Source organism: Ursus americanus, chromosome 33, assembly GCF_024610735.1.
Source record: "Ursus americanus isolate L20-20 chromosome 33, mUrsAme1.1.p, whole genome shotgun sequence".
In the NCBI taxonomy this organism is placed as follows: Eukaryota; Metazoa; Chordata; class Mammalia; order Carnivora; family Ursidae; genus Ursus; species Ursus americanus.
Genome location: NC_142159.1, coordinates 4,092,979 through 4,110,596, shown reverse-complemented (window position 1 = coordinate 4,110,596; position 17,618 = coordinate 4,092,979). Strand labels below are relative to the sequence as shown.

Below are 17,618 nucleotides of genomic sequence, written 5' to 3'. Positions count from 1 at the left end.
GTAATTGTGGCTGTCTGGCTGTGGGTCTAAGTGATATATTACCACGACCATTGGTGGTGGGTCTGTATGTGTCAGAATGGATGCTGGTGACTATGGGAGTGTGTGTCCAATACTAATCTGGCTGTCTTCTTAAGGATTTCATTCTCGGGGCACCTGGGTGGCTCAGTCGTTAAGCGTCTGCCTTCAGCTCGGGTCATAATCCCAAGGTCCTGGGACCGAGCCCCGTTATCAGGCTCCTTGCTCATCAGGGGGCCGGCTTCTCCCTCTGCCTCTGCCTGCTGCTCCCCCTACTTGTGCTCTGTCAAATAAATAAGATCTTTATTTAAAAAAAAAAAAAAAAAGAGGCAGCTTTTCTTTCCTGCATCCATCGGTGTCTCCCTCTCCACACAACCGTCTACTGCGTCACTCCCCAAAGCACTCCTGTTCTAGGGTCTGTCACCTTACAAAACATAAACCTTCCCCCATTTACTTCCCTTGCAGTTCAAGTTTGTGAAAGATCAATACCCCTCTACCTCCACTTCCTCACCTCCAATTCACTCTTCAACCCGTGTCGTCTGGCTTCCATGCCCATCAGTCTATTGAAATCCACTCACAAGGTCACCAACGGCCACTATGTCATATCCAAAGGCCTTTTTTTCTGGACCTAGCAGCACCTACCATGACTGACCACTTTCTTTTCCACAACACTCTTCTCTGTGGCTCCCAACATCCGGTTTTCTCTGACCACCCTGGTTCCAACTCTGGCTCCTTGTCTTCTTGACCTGTAAGTGTTGACCTTCCTTGGGGGCGCCTCCCTGATCTCCAGGCTTGCGCGTGCATTAGCCTGTCTGTCCGATGTCTCCACTGGACTAACAGGCATCTCAAATGTATGTCCAAAATGGAGCACATGACTCAGGCTCTCACATCTCGACCTCCTCCACACTCTCCCTCTGAGTACATGGCACCACCCCCCACCCGGCTGCTCAAGCCAGACACCGCGGAGTCATATTTGGTTCTTTCCCTACACCCAAACCATTAGACGACCCGTCCTCTTCTGTCTCCTCTGCCATGACCCTAGTCCTCAGGACCCCCGCAGTGACCTTCCAACCCCTCTCCCTGTTTTGACCCGTGCACCTTCATACTGAGCCCTGCAATGACCTGGGCTTTGCCCACCTCCAACCTTATCTTAAACTATTCTCTTCATCAATTCCCTTTGCTCCAATCCCACTAGCTTCCTGCTTGTTCCTGCAATTACCACTTAGTCTATGCCTCCGGGCCACTGCGCTCACTGTGCTCTTTGCCGGGAATGCTCTTCCGCCAGTTCTTCGCAGGTGTGCTGTCCAAGATGTTGAGTGTTTTGCAGAAGTGAAGGGAACATAAGGCCTAGGCATCACCTCCAGGGTAAAGGTCCTAAGATGTGATTTCTTTTCCCAAGAAGGTTCACTGCCTCATCCCACCCATATGGAAGAAGGAATGGAGGGAAGGCAGGAAGCATGTATGCTCTGTTTTAACCAAAGCCCTGGGCCTGGCAAGAGACTCTCTACTAAAGTTGTTTGAAACCATGGGAAGTTGAGGGGATTAAATGAGGTAACACATTTAGCACTTAGAACAATGCCCAACACATAGTAACAAGTCAATAAAAGGCTGTAAATATCTCTAAAGTGAACAAGGAGGAAACCAGTTTATTATGAACTTTTCAGTGCTGGACAATTTCCCTGTTAACCACGTAGTCCTAACCAAGTCCTACCGTAGAGATAAGAAAATTCTAGCTCAGAGTAACTTGACCAAGGTCACAGAGCAACTAAGAGGGACTCATGCGGGTCTGACCCACCCCTCTGTTCGCACTGCCCACATGCCCTCTGCAGAGGTGCTCCCAGGTCTGAGTCCAGCCAGGGAAAGCAGGTCCTGCAGCCCTTTGGGCCGCAAGGCTCTGGTCCTGCAGTGGATGGTCAAGATGGTAACCACGCAGAAGCAGGAGTACAGTGTGGAGAACGTAAGCAGCATAAGAAGCTTCTAATGAGCTTTCAGCATTTGATTCTTCCCAGGAGGGTTTGATTATTTTTCCACAGCAAAAATACATTGTGTTGGGGCGCCTGGGTGGCACAGCGGTTAAGCGTCTGCCTTCGGCTCAGGGCGTGATCCCGGCGTTATGGGATCGAGCCCCACATCAGGCTCCTCCGCTATGAGCCTGCTTCTTCCTCTCCCACTCCTCCTGCTGTGTTCCCTCTCTCGCTGGCTGTCTCTATCTCTGCCGAATAAATAAATAAAATTAAAAAAAAAATACATTGTGTTTTAGTCTCCGACAACCTGAGTCTAGCCCTAAGGAAAAGTAGACGATGATTAAAGAAAAAGTATACAGATGGATTACATGGCTTCTTTTTTTGCAAAGCAAGTAGCTGTGAATGAAATGGAGAGTATCTCGACTGGGTAAGCATCCGTTTTTGACATTTATATTCTTTTAAAGAAAAGACTTTCCTGTTTTATTTTAAAGGCTCATGGAGGGGCGCCTGGGTAGCGCAGTCGTTAAAGCGTCTGCCTTCGGCTCAGGGCGTGATCCTGGCGATCCGGGATCGAGTCCCACATCAGGCTCTTCCGCTATGAGCCTGCTTCTTCCTCTCCCACTCCCCCTGCTGTGTTCCCTCTCTCGCTGGCTGTCTCTCTGTCACATAAATAAATAAAATCTTAAAAAAAAAAAAAAAAAAAAAAAAAAGGCTCATGGGGCTCCAGGAGGAGTAAGAGTAGCCTTTGACCACCTTCCCATTTTCAAACCTCTTTAAGTTAGGGGAGTGAGGCTAAGTGGCAGGCCTTTCTCCTGTCAAACACATATCCCTAACCCACACACTGGAGCTGAGGGAGCAGCAGTCAGTTAGAACCCCAAGAACGGCCCTCCTCCTGCTTGTGCATGGCTGCTGCTTTGGGCAAAGGGCCATGGTGAGGAGACAGTGAAAGAACTTCGGGCTTCAGGCGTCAGCCGGGATTTGGGCACAGCAGGCTCAGCCCGTTCCTGAGCTGCGAAGCCAAGCACTTCTCAAGCTATTTCACCGCTCTCCTCCACGGCTCAGAGGTTCCCCGCCAGCTTCCCCAACCTCTTCACTAGTTGGGGCTGAGCTTCCCTACCCTGAGGGAAACCAGCTGTTCTCTCCTCCAATCTATCCCCTCTCACCCCAGGTCTGGGAAGGAATAGACTGTTTTCTGGGTATTAATCACCTAAAAGCAGATGGGAACCAATCAGAAGACCCTTCTGAGCAATTTGGGCAGGAGTGTTAAAGAATCAGCGAATTCCCAGTGTTTTTCAAACTTCAGGAAGTCAATTTAGAGGGGCATAGCATTCAAAAAAGAAAATCTGGGGGTGCCTGAGTGGCTCAGTCAATTGGTTGTCTGACTCTTGGTTTCAGCTCAGGTGGTGATCTCATGGGTTGTGGGATTGAGCCCCCGCACTCAGTGGGGAGTCTGCTTGAAAGATTCTCTCTGCCCCTCCCCCTGCTCTCTCTCTCTCATAGATATATCTTTAAAATAAATTTAAAAATAGGGGCACCTGGGTGGCTCAGATGGCTGAGCATCTGCCTTTGGCTCGGGTCGTGATCCCAGGGTCGTGGGATCAAGCCCCATATCTGGCTCCTGGCTCAGCAGGGAATCTGCTTCTCTCTCCCCTTCTGCCTCTCCCACTGCTCACGCTCTCTCTCTGTCTCAAATGAATAAAATCTTAAAAATAAATAAATAAAATTAAAATCTGGTAAAACAGATTAGAAAACATCAGAGTGTACCACATTATGACTCGATCACCCACAAATACATTACCTGTAAGAAAAGCTTCATAAAGCAATGTTTACCCTTCTTCTAGTAGGTACATAGAGGTGTGAAGTCATAAATGCATGCTGAGTCCATAGAAATTCATTTGGATCAAGGGCTTTACGAGGTATAAAGGAGGGAAAGGAAATGGGGGAGCTAGCATGGGAGAGGATTATGAAATACCTAGCATGTCAAACTAAAGAACTGGATTTTAGGGCGCCTGGGTGGCTCAGGCGTCTGCCTTCTGCTCAGGTCATGATCCTGGAGTCCTGGGATTGAGCCCCACATTGTGCTCCCTGCTCAGTGGGGGGGGGGGTCTGCTTCTTCTTTCCCTCACTCCTTTCTCACTCTTCTCTCAAATAAATAAATGAAATCTTAAAAAAAAAAAAATTGGATTTTATGGTGTAAGTAGTGGAAAACCATTAGAAAGTTTAAGTGAAAGAGGTATGGATGATCAAACTTGTAGAGTACAGAGAAAGAACTAGAGAGGAAAGAGATGAAAAGTAGAGAAGGTAGGAGGCTGTTAAAATAGTCCAGGAAAGAATGATGGGGGATAAATCAGAATACTGGGGATAGAGATTTTTACTAAAAGACATTTAGGAAGTAAAACTGTTAGAACTTGGTGACTATGTGAGGTAGGAGAAAAAGAAGGCACCAAAAATGGTGCCTAGCTGAGTACAATGTGGTATCCTGGCCTATATTCCAGAACAGAAAAAGGACATTAGTGGGAAAATGTAAAAGCTGAATAAAAGCTGGAGTTTAGTTAATACTAATGTACCAAACAATGATGGTTTCTTAGTTTTGACAAATGCAGAGTGGCTATGTAAGAGGTTAACCTAAGGGGAAACCATGTGAGAGGTATAAGGAAACTCTGTATTATCTTTGCAACTTTTCTGTAAAACCAAATTTGTTTTACTTTAGATTTTATTTATTCATGAGAGAGAGAGAGAGAGGCAGAGAGAGAAGCAGGCTCCCAGGGAGCCCGATGCAGGACTTGACCCCAGGACCACGACCAGAGCTGAAGGCAGATGCTTAACCGACTAAGCCATCCAGGCACCCATTAAATTAAGTTTATTAAAAATAAGTGGTGCCAGGGCATCTGTGTGGCCCAACTGGTAGAACATCTGATCCTTGATCTCAGGGTTATGAGTTCAAGCCCCACATTGTGTACAAAGATTACCTTAAAAAAAAAAAAAAAAAAGATGCCTAGGTTTCTGGCTTGGGTACTTGGGAGCTAGGTGACTGTTATTATCTAAGATGAAATGCTAGAGAGGAGTTCTGGAGGGAGCAGATGGTAAAGCTAAGCGTTAGACATGATATTTGATGTCCCTATGGCTGGAAGGTGAGCTACTTAGGAAAAAGCTGCTCTGGAGCCCAGGAAAGAGATCTGGGTTGGAGAAAAGAGACTGGGAATCAGGGTGGGATGGTGGGCTTACCTAGACTGCCCTGGAGACACTTACCGTGCAGATGCAGAGAACCATTTCATTCCTGGTGAGGTGTGGGTACAAAATATCAAGTTTACCAACAATTATATACTTACTGAGCGCATGGGCAGGCCAGGCCCTGTTCCAAATGCTGTACATTACCTCATGGAATCCTCGTAACTATCCCCCATGGAATAGATACAATTCTAACCATTTCACAGACGGACAAACCAGGACACAGGACCGCCTGTATTTTATAGTGGTACTCCACATCAGAATCACCTGTGGAGCTTTAAAAATAGATGCCCTAGAAAAAGACTCGGGAATCCAGCCAAAAGCCCAAACCCCTGCATATTCATAGTGGTACTAGAGGCTGAGCCGGCTGCGGTGATATGAATCATCTCTTTTTCCCCATTTATCCAATGATTAACTTCCTTCTTAAGGTATAAAGCATTTACCACTGGTGTATCAAAAAGTGTATAACATTCTAATCTAATGTTAATACTGTCAGTACAAATGTTCTAATCTGTAGATAGCATCTTAGCGAGATGGTATTTTACTTCAGATAAACAAAAAAACCCTATCCATATCTGGTATTAAGAGTAGCACAGAACTGGATAAAGTAGGCCTTATCTTAGTTTAAGACCAAATGGGGTTTGAAGTGTGGTTGCTGGACCAGCAGCAGCACCATCGACTGGAAATGTTAGAAATGTAAGATCTCAGGCCACACCCCAAACATGTAGAAACTATAGGGGTAGGACCCAGCAAGCTGTGTGAGAATAAGCCCTCCAGGCTCAAGTTTGAGGACTACTCTAAAGAAACTTCCACCCAGCAGTTCTCTATCGTGGTTGAAGATAAGAATTACTTGGGAAGCTTTAAAAAATATTCCCATGTCTAGGCCCCAAACCTACTTGGTTAGAATCTGGGAGTGAGGGGTGCCTGGGTGGTTAAGCATCTACCTTCGGCTCTGGTCATGATCCTGGGGTCCTGGGATTGAGCCCCACCTGCTCAGCAGGGAGTCTGCTTCTCCCTCTCCCTCTCCCTCTGCCCCTCCCCCCACCTGTGTTCTCTCTCAAATAAATGAATAAAAGAATAAAATCTTAAAAAAAAAAAGAATCTGGGAGTAGAGCCTAACCGTGTACCCAAAAAAAGAAAACTCCCCAGGTGATTCTGATACAAACATCCAGTTAGGAACCACTGTTTCAGTGCACTAATCAAAACTCATCTACATTATTCATTCCCAAAAAGCTAGATTAGGAAGTCAAACAGATACCTGGTTAACTGCCTATAGTACATCAATTTAATAGAATATTACACAACTGTCAACAAGAATAAGGTAGCTGTGGGTAATATATACTGATACAGAACAATCTTCAGTATAGTGTTAAATGAAAAAAATAATATGCAGAACATTTAAAAACATTTTTAAGTAGGGATATGTGTGTGTGTGTGCGTGCATGCATTATACAGGAATAACCCAGATCTTAAAGGACAGATAAGAAATTAGCAGCTGAAGTTTCCTCTGGGAAGGGAAGCAGGTGATCAAACTACAGGGAAAGGAGAAATATTTTTTACTATGTAATTACTTTATAATTTCTTTTACTTTGTAATTTTTTTTACTATGTAATATTTTACTTTGTATCATTTGCATTTTTTACTAAGTGTATGTATCACCTATTCAAATTAATTTTTAAAATATTAAGCTTAGGGGCAAAAAGAACCACTGCTTTAGGGGAATGACGCATTAGTGAGCAAGATATAGAAAAGAGCCAAATGGGAAGGAAGCTGGGCAGTGAAACAGAATGGAGGGCTGTCAGCTGCTAAAGGGCAATTAGAGCATTAATGAAGGGAAAGGGGCAGAAGGAAGAACAGTCCTAGAAAAAGTCCAATGCAGAAAATCCTTTCTTCATTTCTGTCCTGAGGTGATATTAGGTAAACTGAGACTCAAACCAGAGAGCTCAATTTATCCAGATTCAGCTTTATTCTGAATTAACCATCTGTCAAGGATGCACGTCAAAAGAGTAGAAAAAGATGAAGGAGCACATCAAAAAAAGTTCCCTGGCAAGTGGGAGGGACGGCATAAGGTTAGGAGCCCTGTTTAGGGAAGGAAATGTTGTCCAGGTCATGGATGCCATTTTTGTCAATGATTCGAACGCTGAAAGTTGGCAGATTCAGGATGAAGCGTTTCTGGAGCTGCAGAGAGACATGAAGAAAATCAGTCAAAAAGTATTTACTGAGCACTAACTATGGGCAGGGCTCTTTGAGGCACTGGGCATACACGCAGATAAAAATCCCTGCTTTTGTGGCGCTTATATTCTACAGGGGGCAGTCAGTAGTCAGACACTGAAGAAAGCCCAGACTGCAGCTGGAGGCTGGGGGGCAGTGAGCAAGAACTGGGAGATGCAGCTGGGAGCTCGTCTCTAGTCAGTCAGCTGATGAAAGAATAAGACAAGTCAAGGTTCTATTCCCCACAGTCTGCTACCCATCAGTCTGATAAACACAGACTTCTTTTTTAAAATGTCTCAAGGTAGTAAGCCAACAAAGGAGTGATTGCCCTAGGAATAAGCTTTGGACCAAAGCAATGTACTCCTACGTCCCAAGAATTTGCTCCAGTCACCCTCGGCCCCCCGATATTATATAAGGCCTGGGTGTGTGTAGCTAGAGGCATGGTGGGAAGGACATTGGTAGAACTGCTCTTGGAACAACCCCTGCTTCTGACTCCTGCAATCCAAGCTGACCTATGATTAAAATAACATCTCTGCACTCTCTTAAGAGTCTCTGCTTGAGAGGCTGTTCCAAAGGAGCTGTGGTCTACGTGCATGGAAGCAGACAGCCCTCACTAACCTGGCTAGAGACTACTGAGGAACATAGTTGGGAGGAAGTCTATGCTTCTGTGGCCACCCTTCCTGGACTTAGTCTTCAGAGAGAAGGCATAAAGCTCTCTACTTGGTCCCTTAGGAGCATATGTCAGAGATGTCCACCTCCCCAGGCATGAGTCCGCCCTCCCATATTTCCCATCTCCTTTACAGCTGAGGACTGGGCGTCAACAACCTACCATTTCCTGAGTCCCCTCTAGCCAATGACTCCTATATCCAGAAACAAGCTCCAAAATCAAGAAAAGGTGACAATAAGGAAATGTGAGTTTCTAAAATGGTCATCCTTAGGGTCCACAGTGAATAAAGTCTCAGAGCACTTGATATGCCAGTGCCTTCTCCCTAGCGGCCCTTTAAACACTTACGACTGCTGGACTAATACGGTCTCTCAGATGAATGGTTAAGGAGAGCACATGAGTCTATTCTCAGCTTCTGCTTTGGAAAGGGGGTTCGTAAACAAGAAGGAGGGGGCACTGTGGACTGAAAATGAAGGATTGTATAAGAGGCAAATTGACATTATGGCCAACGCTCCTACCCTCCTACTCTCTCACTAGACCACAAATTCGGGGTCATCCTTAGGCCACAAAGACAGCAAAAGAATTAACAATCCTAAGGGAGCTGCTTTCTCTTCCTCCTCCTCCTCCATCCGTACGCCAAAGACTCTTAGGACTAGTACTGGAATGGGTGGGGTCCGTGTTCCTAGTGTCGTAAACTAAAGGCTACTCTCCTTTTCTGCTTAAAGCTTTCCTAGCTGCTTTCCATGGCCTTCTGAATTCTCAGGGAAGGCTTTCTCTCCAAACTAACGCACTCTGAGAGAGCAGACAGCATGGCAACTCCCAGTGGCACAAGAATAGAGCAGGTATAAAGTCTAGGGCAGCAATAGTCCTTGAAGTATATATATCACAGTTACCACCTGTAGCAACATCAGCTGACACTGCTAAGTAAACACTCGGCTCTGTACCGGACAAATCAATCAGAATCAGGGGTGGAGGGGCACCTGGGTGGCACAGCGGTTGGGCGTCTGCCTTCGGCTCAGGGCGTGATCCCAGTGTTATGGGATCGAGCCCCACATCAGGCTCCTCCGCTGTGAGCCTGCTTCTTCCTCTCCCACTCCCCCTGTTTGTGTTCCCTCTCTCGCTGGCTGTCTCTATCTCTGTCAAATAAATAAATAAAATCTTTAAAAAAAGAAAAAAAAAAAAAGAATCAGGGGTGGAGGTGGGAGTGGGATAGTCATGAATCTACTTAAAAACAAAAACAGGGGCGCCTAGGTGGCACAGCCGGTAAACGTCTGCCTTAGGCTCAGGGTGTGATCCCAGAGTCCTGGGATCGAGCCCCACATCAGGCTCCTCCGCTGGAAGCCTGCTTCTTCCCCTCTCACTCCCCCTGCTTGTGTTCCCTCTCTCGCTGGCTGTCTCTGTCTGTCAAATAAGTAAATAAAATGTTAAAAAAAAAAAAAATCCTTTAAAAAAATTAAAAAAAATAAACAAACAAACAAAAAATTCCCTAGATTATACACACCAAAATCTGAGAACCACTAGCCTGGACGAACCCCCCGCCCCCGTAAAAAGTAACTAAATTGTAAAATTGACACTGATGGGAAGGAAACCCATGAGAGAAACCAAATAAGCTTGTTACCCACCAAACTCTAACCCTGGTAGCAACTTCACATCTGGTTAGTGGGTATTTATTACACCTTCTGGCAAAGATCAGAAAAAAATGCAACCGAGGAATGGAACAATGCTGGCAGACAGAGATAAACATTCCTTTCGGGATCCTGTGGGAGCTACTCACCTCCTCTAGACATTTCCTAAGAAGCTCCACTGCCCTCTCACGAGAGATAGCTGAAAGAGAACAGAGGCCACGCACTCAAGGTGTTGCCATTAAGTCCAACTCTCTGCCACAACTTTTACCTTTCAAACTTCTTCAGGTCAGTATGCTACACAAACGGAAATGGCAAAAAAAATGCCTAGCCTTCTAGCTTGCAACAAACTTATTCCATATGCAGTGGAAGGTGCCCCAGACCCAGTGCTCTGGCAGCCACTAGCCATCGCAAATTGATTTGCTACAGAGAAGGGTAAGCATGACGGAATTCTGCCTCCCATGGCCAGGCCTGCCTCTAGAGAAGTCCAGCGGCTTGCCTCTTTTATAGCCCATCCCCCTCACCCTGACACGCACCCGCACCCGCACCCTCCCCCCCTTTAGACCAGGGCTTAAATCAGTTCCATCTGCCCCAGCCAGCTGCAAGTCAGGGAAAGGGAGGACAGGGCCGGAGTTTTAGCCTCACTTTCCCAGCTGGGTCTCCGTTTAACAATGGAGAGAGAATTCATGGGATAGGGCTGAGACTCTCATAGAATCGGAGCCAAAGGAACTGTGCACAAGCGTGGCAAACTGGGATGACATATTATGCAGTTAGGCTTCAGGGGTGGTTAGTGGTGACTTTGGTGGGCAAACCAGCTGTAGTACTGCCAGATGCCAAACCAAGAAACGGTCATTAGGAGGCCAGGCTAATTCTTTTTAGGATGTGGCCTAGAGCTCTGGCATGGCTAAGGTTGAGGGAGAGGGCAGCACCAAAAAAGAGTGCAGAAGCCAGATTTTTCCCGCACTGACAGGGAAGAACGGAATTTAGGGAGCGAAGTGGCCATCTGTGCTGCATCTACAGCCTATAAATGTGAAAAAGCCCAAGTGCCTATTGCTCACAGTGGCGAAAATCAAGGTTAGGATTGGAGTCAAAAGACAGAACTTACCACAAAAGCATTCCTGCGCTGGAAGCTTTGCCAAGCTAACAATTTACAGGCAAGGAGAGAGCCAGCTTTTTCTTACAGGAGGGGCAGCCATTGGGTGATAAGAACCAAGGGAAGGGCTCGTGGCCTTCAAAAGCTTTAACATTTAAGCAAAGAAATCCTCAGTTGTCAGGCTGGGGACCTGTTCATCCTCACAAGCTCAAAACAAACGCACAAACCACTTGGTTTACTTGCTCACTCTTTATGGCTGAGATGCTAATAAGCATCTAGGCTGGGCAAAATGAGTTAAAAAACTGAAAAATTAGTTTTACTCACTACTCCAACACACTGTATTTTTTTATAATAATTTTTTATTATGTTATGTTAGTCGCCATACAGTACATCCCTAGTTTTTGATGTAAAGTTCCATGATGCATTGTTTGCGTATAACACCCAGTGCACCATGCAATGTGTGCCCTCCTGAATACCCATCACCGGCCTATCTCAAACCCCCCACTCCTCTAAAGCCCTCAGTTTGTTTCCCAGAGTCCATAGTCTCTCATGGTTCATTCCCCCTTCTGTTTACCCCCCCTTTCTTCTTCCCTTTCCAACACCCTTTAAAACAAAACAAAACCCAGTTCTGCACATACGGAGTATCTCTTTGTCTAGCAAAAAAGAGACTCTTATTAGCCTTTCGATAACCGTCCTGACGCATGGGGGGAGAGCAGCTTCCACAAGGCAGCTGATGTGCTACCTAGGATCTATCATCTGTTCAAGTCCCGACCACCAGGAGCAGAGGGGTGGTGTGCAAACCCAGGAAGCAGCTGAGGACGGGACTCTGCTACTACTCCCTACCTGTAGTGTGCTACAACTTACTTGGTGTATAGTATCGGTCCAGGATACTGAGAGTCAGGAAGGCACCATAGCCGTGGGCTGCAAAAGGAGCCTTGGCCAAGGCTGCCAGGTAGTCCATGTAGTAGAGAGCTGGACCCTCATGCTCATCGTAGCCAGCCAGGAGGAGGTTGACGTGATACGGGGTCTACAAAAGAAAGACATGGTCAAAGCAGTAACACCAACAACTCTTTCCATGACAAATGGGAACGTTCCAATTCTTGATGAGTAAGAAAACAGCAGCAGCTAAATAAATCATGATGAAAGTAAAAATTGAGAGAAATCTAAAGGTCCGAGAGTGCGGTAGGAGGTATCAGGGAGGTTGGCTTCCTTTCTCTGAACAGAAGAGCATTGGGAGCACTTAAAGGTTTAAAAAAAAAAAGACAAACCAAAAAACTGCTTTCTTCTTAATGCCTATGGACAAGAACTTGTTACAAAAGCATTTCAAAGGCAGAAAGCATGGTGCTCTTCTGTCTTTCCTGATTGCTGAAACCAACAAACACAGTTCTGAGAGTGTCAGGCCATAGACTAAAGAAAGCAGCAGCCCCAACCACATCTTCCAAAATAAACAGGTTCAGTCTGGGCACCTGGACCAAAATCTCAAGTGGTAGACCGTATGCCCCAGTATTAAAGAAACAACTCTTGGGGTGCAGAAAGAGAGTAGGTCTCAAAAATTTAAGTGACATCACTGAAGTTTTTTTTTTAACTTTTAATTTTAAGTAGGCTCCACACTCAATGCAGAGCTCAAATTCACAACCCTTAGATCAAGAGTTGCATGCTGTACTCAACTGAGCCAGCCAAGCACCCCTCAAATCACTAAACTTTTAGTGCAGACACTAATAATGGAAGTCCATAAATACGCTAGAACTGTGGAAACATAGTAATACTAGAAGAACTGTAGATTTAAGTGAAATACTAATAACATTTTTCTCATATAACAAGGCTCTCCTAAGATAACTAAAAAGTAATTTATATCAATGAGACAAATATAAAATAATTAACAGGTGTCCTTTCTTTGTATTACCAGCAAATCTAAACATGCAAGTTTTTACAAAGAACCTTGACTAAGTCTGCCTTGCTCTTCATCTCCAAACGGATGCTTACTTTTTTCGAAACCAGCTGGGCCATTTACCATGTTAAATTCAGCCTGTCTATGCCCCTAGGCATCAGTGGTGAGACTCTCATTTCACATGGCTTCCTTTTTCACTGCAAAATGTGTTTTTCATCTTACATTTGCCTCAGTGGGTAGTGAGCAGGCCTTGCTTAAGGTTACGTGCCCATCCTTAAACTTATATATTCTATTAATGCACATTAAATGAAACTGAATATATTTACATGCCCTTTTATAGAGTATAAAGTAATAACAGCTAGTGGTCTTAAAAGTGACATCTCACATTCTTCAAACAATGATTAAATGGGCATTTGGAAGCTTGAAGAAACTCATGTTAGAAGAACACATGAAAACACTATATACTTACTTGGAACTCCAAGCCAGTTGTCCTAGTAACATTTCCTAAAGACTACAGAGTAGCCCTAAACTGCAAACAAGTTTCTGCCTTCGGGATAAGATGGGGGGCGGTCTGAGAGGAGGAAGAACTGGGGGCGGTCTGAGAGGAGGAAGAACTGACCAGCAGTAGTCAAGTCTTCCGAGAAAGTAATTACCCGCCTGTCACATTTCCGGTGGGCAGTGTGCTGCACTCTGCTAAGCTCTGGAACTTTCTGCCACATTCTGCAACTATGTTCTTAGTACGTCTGGCCTTAGGCAAGACACTTAACCCCTATGAGCTTCTGTTTCCTTATGTGTAAAACTGGGTTAATTAATCCTTCCCCTTTCTTTTTTTTTTTTAAAGATTTTATTTATTTATTTGACAGAGATAGAGACAGCCAGCGAGAGAGGAACACAAGCAGGGGGAGTGGGAGAGGAAGAAGCAGGCTCATAGCGGAGGAGCCTGATGTGGGGCTCGATCCCAGAACGCCGGGATCACGCCCTGAGCCGAAGGCAGACGCTTAACCGCTGTGCCACCCAGGCGCCCCAATCCTTCCCCTTTCTATCTTCCAGGGAGTATGGTGAGAAAAAATAAGAGAGGTGAGCATCCGAAACTCTGGAAGAAAAGATGCTACCTAAATTTCCTAGAATATTAGCCATACCCCAGTCTCTCTTTGATAGCTTATCACTTTAAACGACAAAGACAAAACCGTTTAAATTAGCTAAAGATAAAAATGTATACCTAACAGAATTTTTTTCTAAGTGTGAAAACAGTACTGGTAAAATCAGGCAGACATAGAATACCTTCGTGTTGTTGTTGTTAAAAGTGGAGTAGCAAAAAAGAAACAGAAAGAAGAACAAGGGGCGGTGGGGGAGACAGAGATGGCAGAGATGGGGATTCTAGCTGGTTTTCTTCCCTAAGAGATTTCATAACAAAGTCTCTTACCTATCACCAAAAAAGTTCGTCTTTTTGCTAAGAGGTTAACTCTACTATTCTTTGTTCACGGGCCAAAATACCCACTGTATGGTCAACCAGAACAATTTTATCAAGTTGGAAAGGTAAGTTAAGGATCCACTCAGCTACCCCAAGAAATCTAAGCAACCCAGATACGTTCTGTCTCCAGTGAAGATCTTGTCTACACTATGAGATTACTCTGTGTTTAAAACACGTGATTTTAAGAGCCACCACCAAAAGATTTTACATGAAACTGTATCAGTGGAACTTCAAAAGCAAACTGTATTACTTAACTGGTCTATATAATATCATTTATTTATGCTGAAGCATCTGATACACGCACTCATCAAAGTCGGTATTCAGAAGCCACAACACGGGGTAGAGAAGATAACTCACAAATTATTGTGTGACTTCGAATTACCGACTTTTGCAAGTGTGAGATGCTCCAGCATAAATAAATGGTGTTATCTAGACTAATTAAATCAATACATCTGTGTAACAACTTGCAGTTTCTGAAATTCTGACAATGCTCCATCAGAGGTCTCTGGCTCACACTAGTTTTTTAAAATTTCGAATAAAGTCTTGTATACTGTCACTCCTGCTCCTCTCAGAATCTTGGTGTTCAAAGTGACAAAGCCATAGTTGTGGGTTTCTTGACTGTTACAGTCCCTCATATTCTTGATTCCTTACCACTTTCCAGGAATGAGACAAATTCCAAGCCCTTCAATTTTGTGCTATCCTGACCTCATACACATGTGTGACTGCTGGTGGTGTGTTTAGGGAAATACTTATGTGTAAGCTACAACCCAGCTATTCAAATATTTATGCCAATTATAAGCTCCATGAAGGCAGGATTATGTATGGTTTGTTCAACGATATACAAGCAATATAGTATATGCTCAATAAATATTTGCTGATTGAGTAATGATCATACCAGAAAGCATTACACATTTTAATTTAGATGTGGCTAATGCCTAGTGCCACAAGATGAGGAAAATTACTAAACAAATGTCAGAAAGTAATAGGTTCTACTTCCAAGAATTCACTCAAGTTTAAATAGACTGCCAGCATCTCTCTGAATGCCCACACATTGTTGCTTCTTGCTAGACTCCTAGGTCCTTCCCTTTCTACCTCCCTTTAGACATGGGTTGCTAAGTACAGAAAAATTGAGGCTACTGGTCAGGCATTTAGAATTGAATGAAGGGAGAATAAAAGCATAAATAAGTATCTTAGAGGAAAAAAAGCTGGGTTACACTATGCACTTAGACTTGAGTTCGAAATCTGGCTATCTTACTAATGCGTGGCCTTAGAAAAGCTAGTGACTTAACTTCGCTGAATTTTAATGTTCCCATTAAAAACATGGGCTAATACCTACACAAAAGAGCTACAGTGAAGATTCAAAGAGATAATGCATATAAACAAAAGCATAGTGCCTAAGACACAGTAAAGACTCGATAAATGCTAAAATTATTACTAGAGAAACAATCACCTATGAAGTTCACAGTGCCCATGAAATACACAGGGCAAGTACTCAGGAGAAGCCCACCTACTCCTAGCACCGAAATGTAATTCCTCATATATGTCTTCATAAAGGGACATGGAAGGACAATAATAACAAGTGCCTAGCACACTGCCTGACACACGGGAGAAACGCAGTAAATGATAGTTTCGTCCTCTCCCCCTCCCAGATGCTTTTCAGGGGCCTTAAGGTGATTGTATTCACTGTCAAAGACATTCATAAGCATCCTAACTTAGAGCACATCCACTTCAGTCAGCCTACCCTAACCTATCTTGAGATTGATCACAGGCCTGGAGACCTAGAGATTTTCCGGAAGCCTGAAAATATAAAAACAAAAACAAACCCTACATGCAGACTTGGGAGAGTAAATACCATTTACTTATTTATTAAGTATTTTCATGCTGTTTCTGTCACTATAGATATGTCCACCTGAGTGCCAGGCCTCACTTTCTAGCTACTTTTTCATCAGTCCCATTCTATCCCACGATCAGCATTCCCTGTGAGAATCCGCCAATTATTCCGGTGTAATGGGAACACTAATCAATCATCACAGATTTGCTAGGAAATCTCTATTCTTTACAAAGTAATCTTTGTTCTGTGCATGATATAATCCTAGTCTTTGGTTGCCACCATTATTCTAATTATTTAGATAGCAAGTCTAGGTAATGAAACAAAGTTATGAGGTCCCCAAGGCAAGGAACTGTATCTTGTATGTCAAGATCCTTCACAACAAAGGCTACGACTGAATATTATATATAATTTTGAACTAACCTAAACGTCCAGATGACCAATAAATGAATCCAAACATTTAGATGAGACACTCTCTGCCCAAGAGCCTTGACGATCACCATCAACGGTTTGCAGTGCAAAATGCTTAAAGTTGTATCTAATTGATAGACAAAGAAAAAATTTAAATGAACCACCCTGGTACCGTAAAATGAATTTTAGCTTCTAAAACAAGGTACCACCAAAATTTCGCCTCTTTTTACAAGTGGGGGGTGGGCAACGCTAGACAAATGACAAATGTGCTATCTTTTCCTCCCTTAAAAAAAAAATACACAATGGGGAGCCTGGGTGGCTCAGTTGGCTAAGCATCTGACTTTTGACTTCAGTTCAGGTCATGATCACAGGGTCCTGGGATTGAGCCCGTAGCGTCGGGCTCTCTGCTCAGCAGGAAGTCTACTTACTCTTCTCCCTCCGCCCCTCCCCCTGCTCATGCTCTCTCATTCTCACATAAATAAATAAAATCTTAAAAAAATACACGGGAGGCGCCTGGGTGGCTCAGTCGGTTAAGTGTCTGACTCTTGATTTCAGCCCAGGTCATGATCTCAGGGTTGTGAGATCAAGCCTAGCGACTGGCTCCACACTGGGTGAGGAGCCTGCTTAAGATTCACTCTCTCCCTCTTCTGCACCCCCGCCAATACATGACATAAGGTTATTTTAAAGTGGAGAGCTTTAAGTCATTTTGAGATTTCTTCATCTATACAACAGGGATAATAACAGTAAATGTAAAGTGTCCAATGCAAATGCCTGTTACACAGTAATAATACAGATTAGTTATTATCACCATAATCACCATCACAACTAGCACTTTTAGGATCTGACTGTATTATTAACAGATCTGACTAGATAATAATATCGAGATGTCCCACTAAGAACCAACCAAAAGACCCCCTTTTTTGGTTGAGAAAAGGGATAAAATTTAAGCCCGGGAAATTAGCCAATAAGCACATCTCTTGCACACTTCTCCCTAGGATTGAAATGGACTTCCTAATACCTGTGCCCTGTACAACTGAGCTCAGTTCCACTTTGTGTATTTGGGCGTGCGATGGTACACAGATATAAACTTTCCTCAAGTTAGGTGGAGCGTTTCCCCCCCTCCAACCCTTGTACATACAACTCCTTGTATATTCCCTCTCTCATGAAAAAGAAACACTGTAGTGATTAAGAAGAGTGTGAAATTCCATAAATTTTACAGCTGA

The 17,618-nt window shown here is 44.1% G+C and overlaps 1 protein-coding gene across 1 annotated transcript in view; it reads right to left on the bottom strand.

Annotated features, from left to right (window-relative positions):
- Positions 1-7,150: 7,150 nt before the first annotated feature.
- The window catches only part of PSMB2 (proteasome 20S subunit beta 2), a 32,192-nt gene continuing 21,724 nt past the window's right edge, over positions 7,151-17,618 (bottom strand). The window contains exons 4-6 of the mRNA XM_045782315.2: positions 11,662-11,824; positions 9,857-9,906; positions 7,151-7,385 (exon numbers count right to left, since the gene is read on the bottom strand). Coding sequence (XP_045638271.1) covers positions 7,278-7,385; positions 9,857-9,906; positions 11,662-11,824 — 321 coding nt within the window. The 3' untranslated portion in view covers positions 7,151-7,277. The remainder of the gene's footprint in view (positions 7,386-9,856; positions 9,907-11,661; positions 11,825-17,618) is intronic.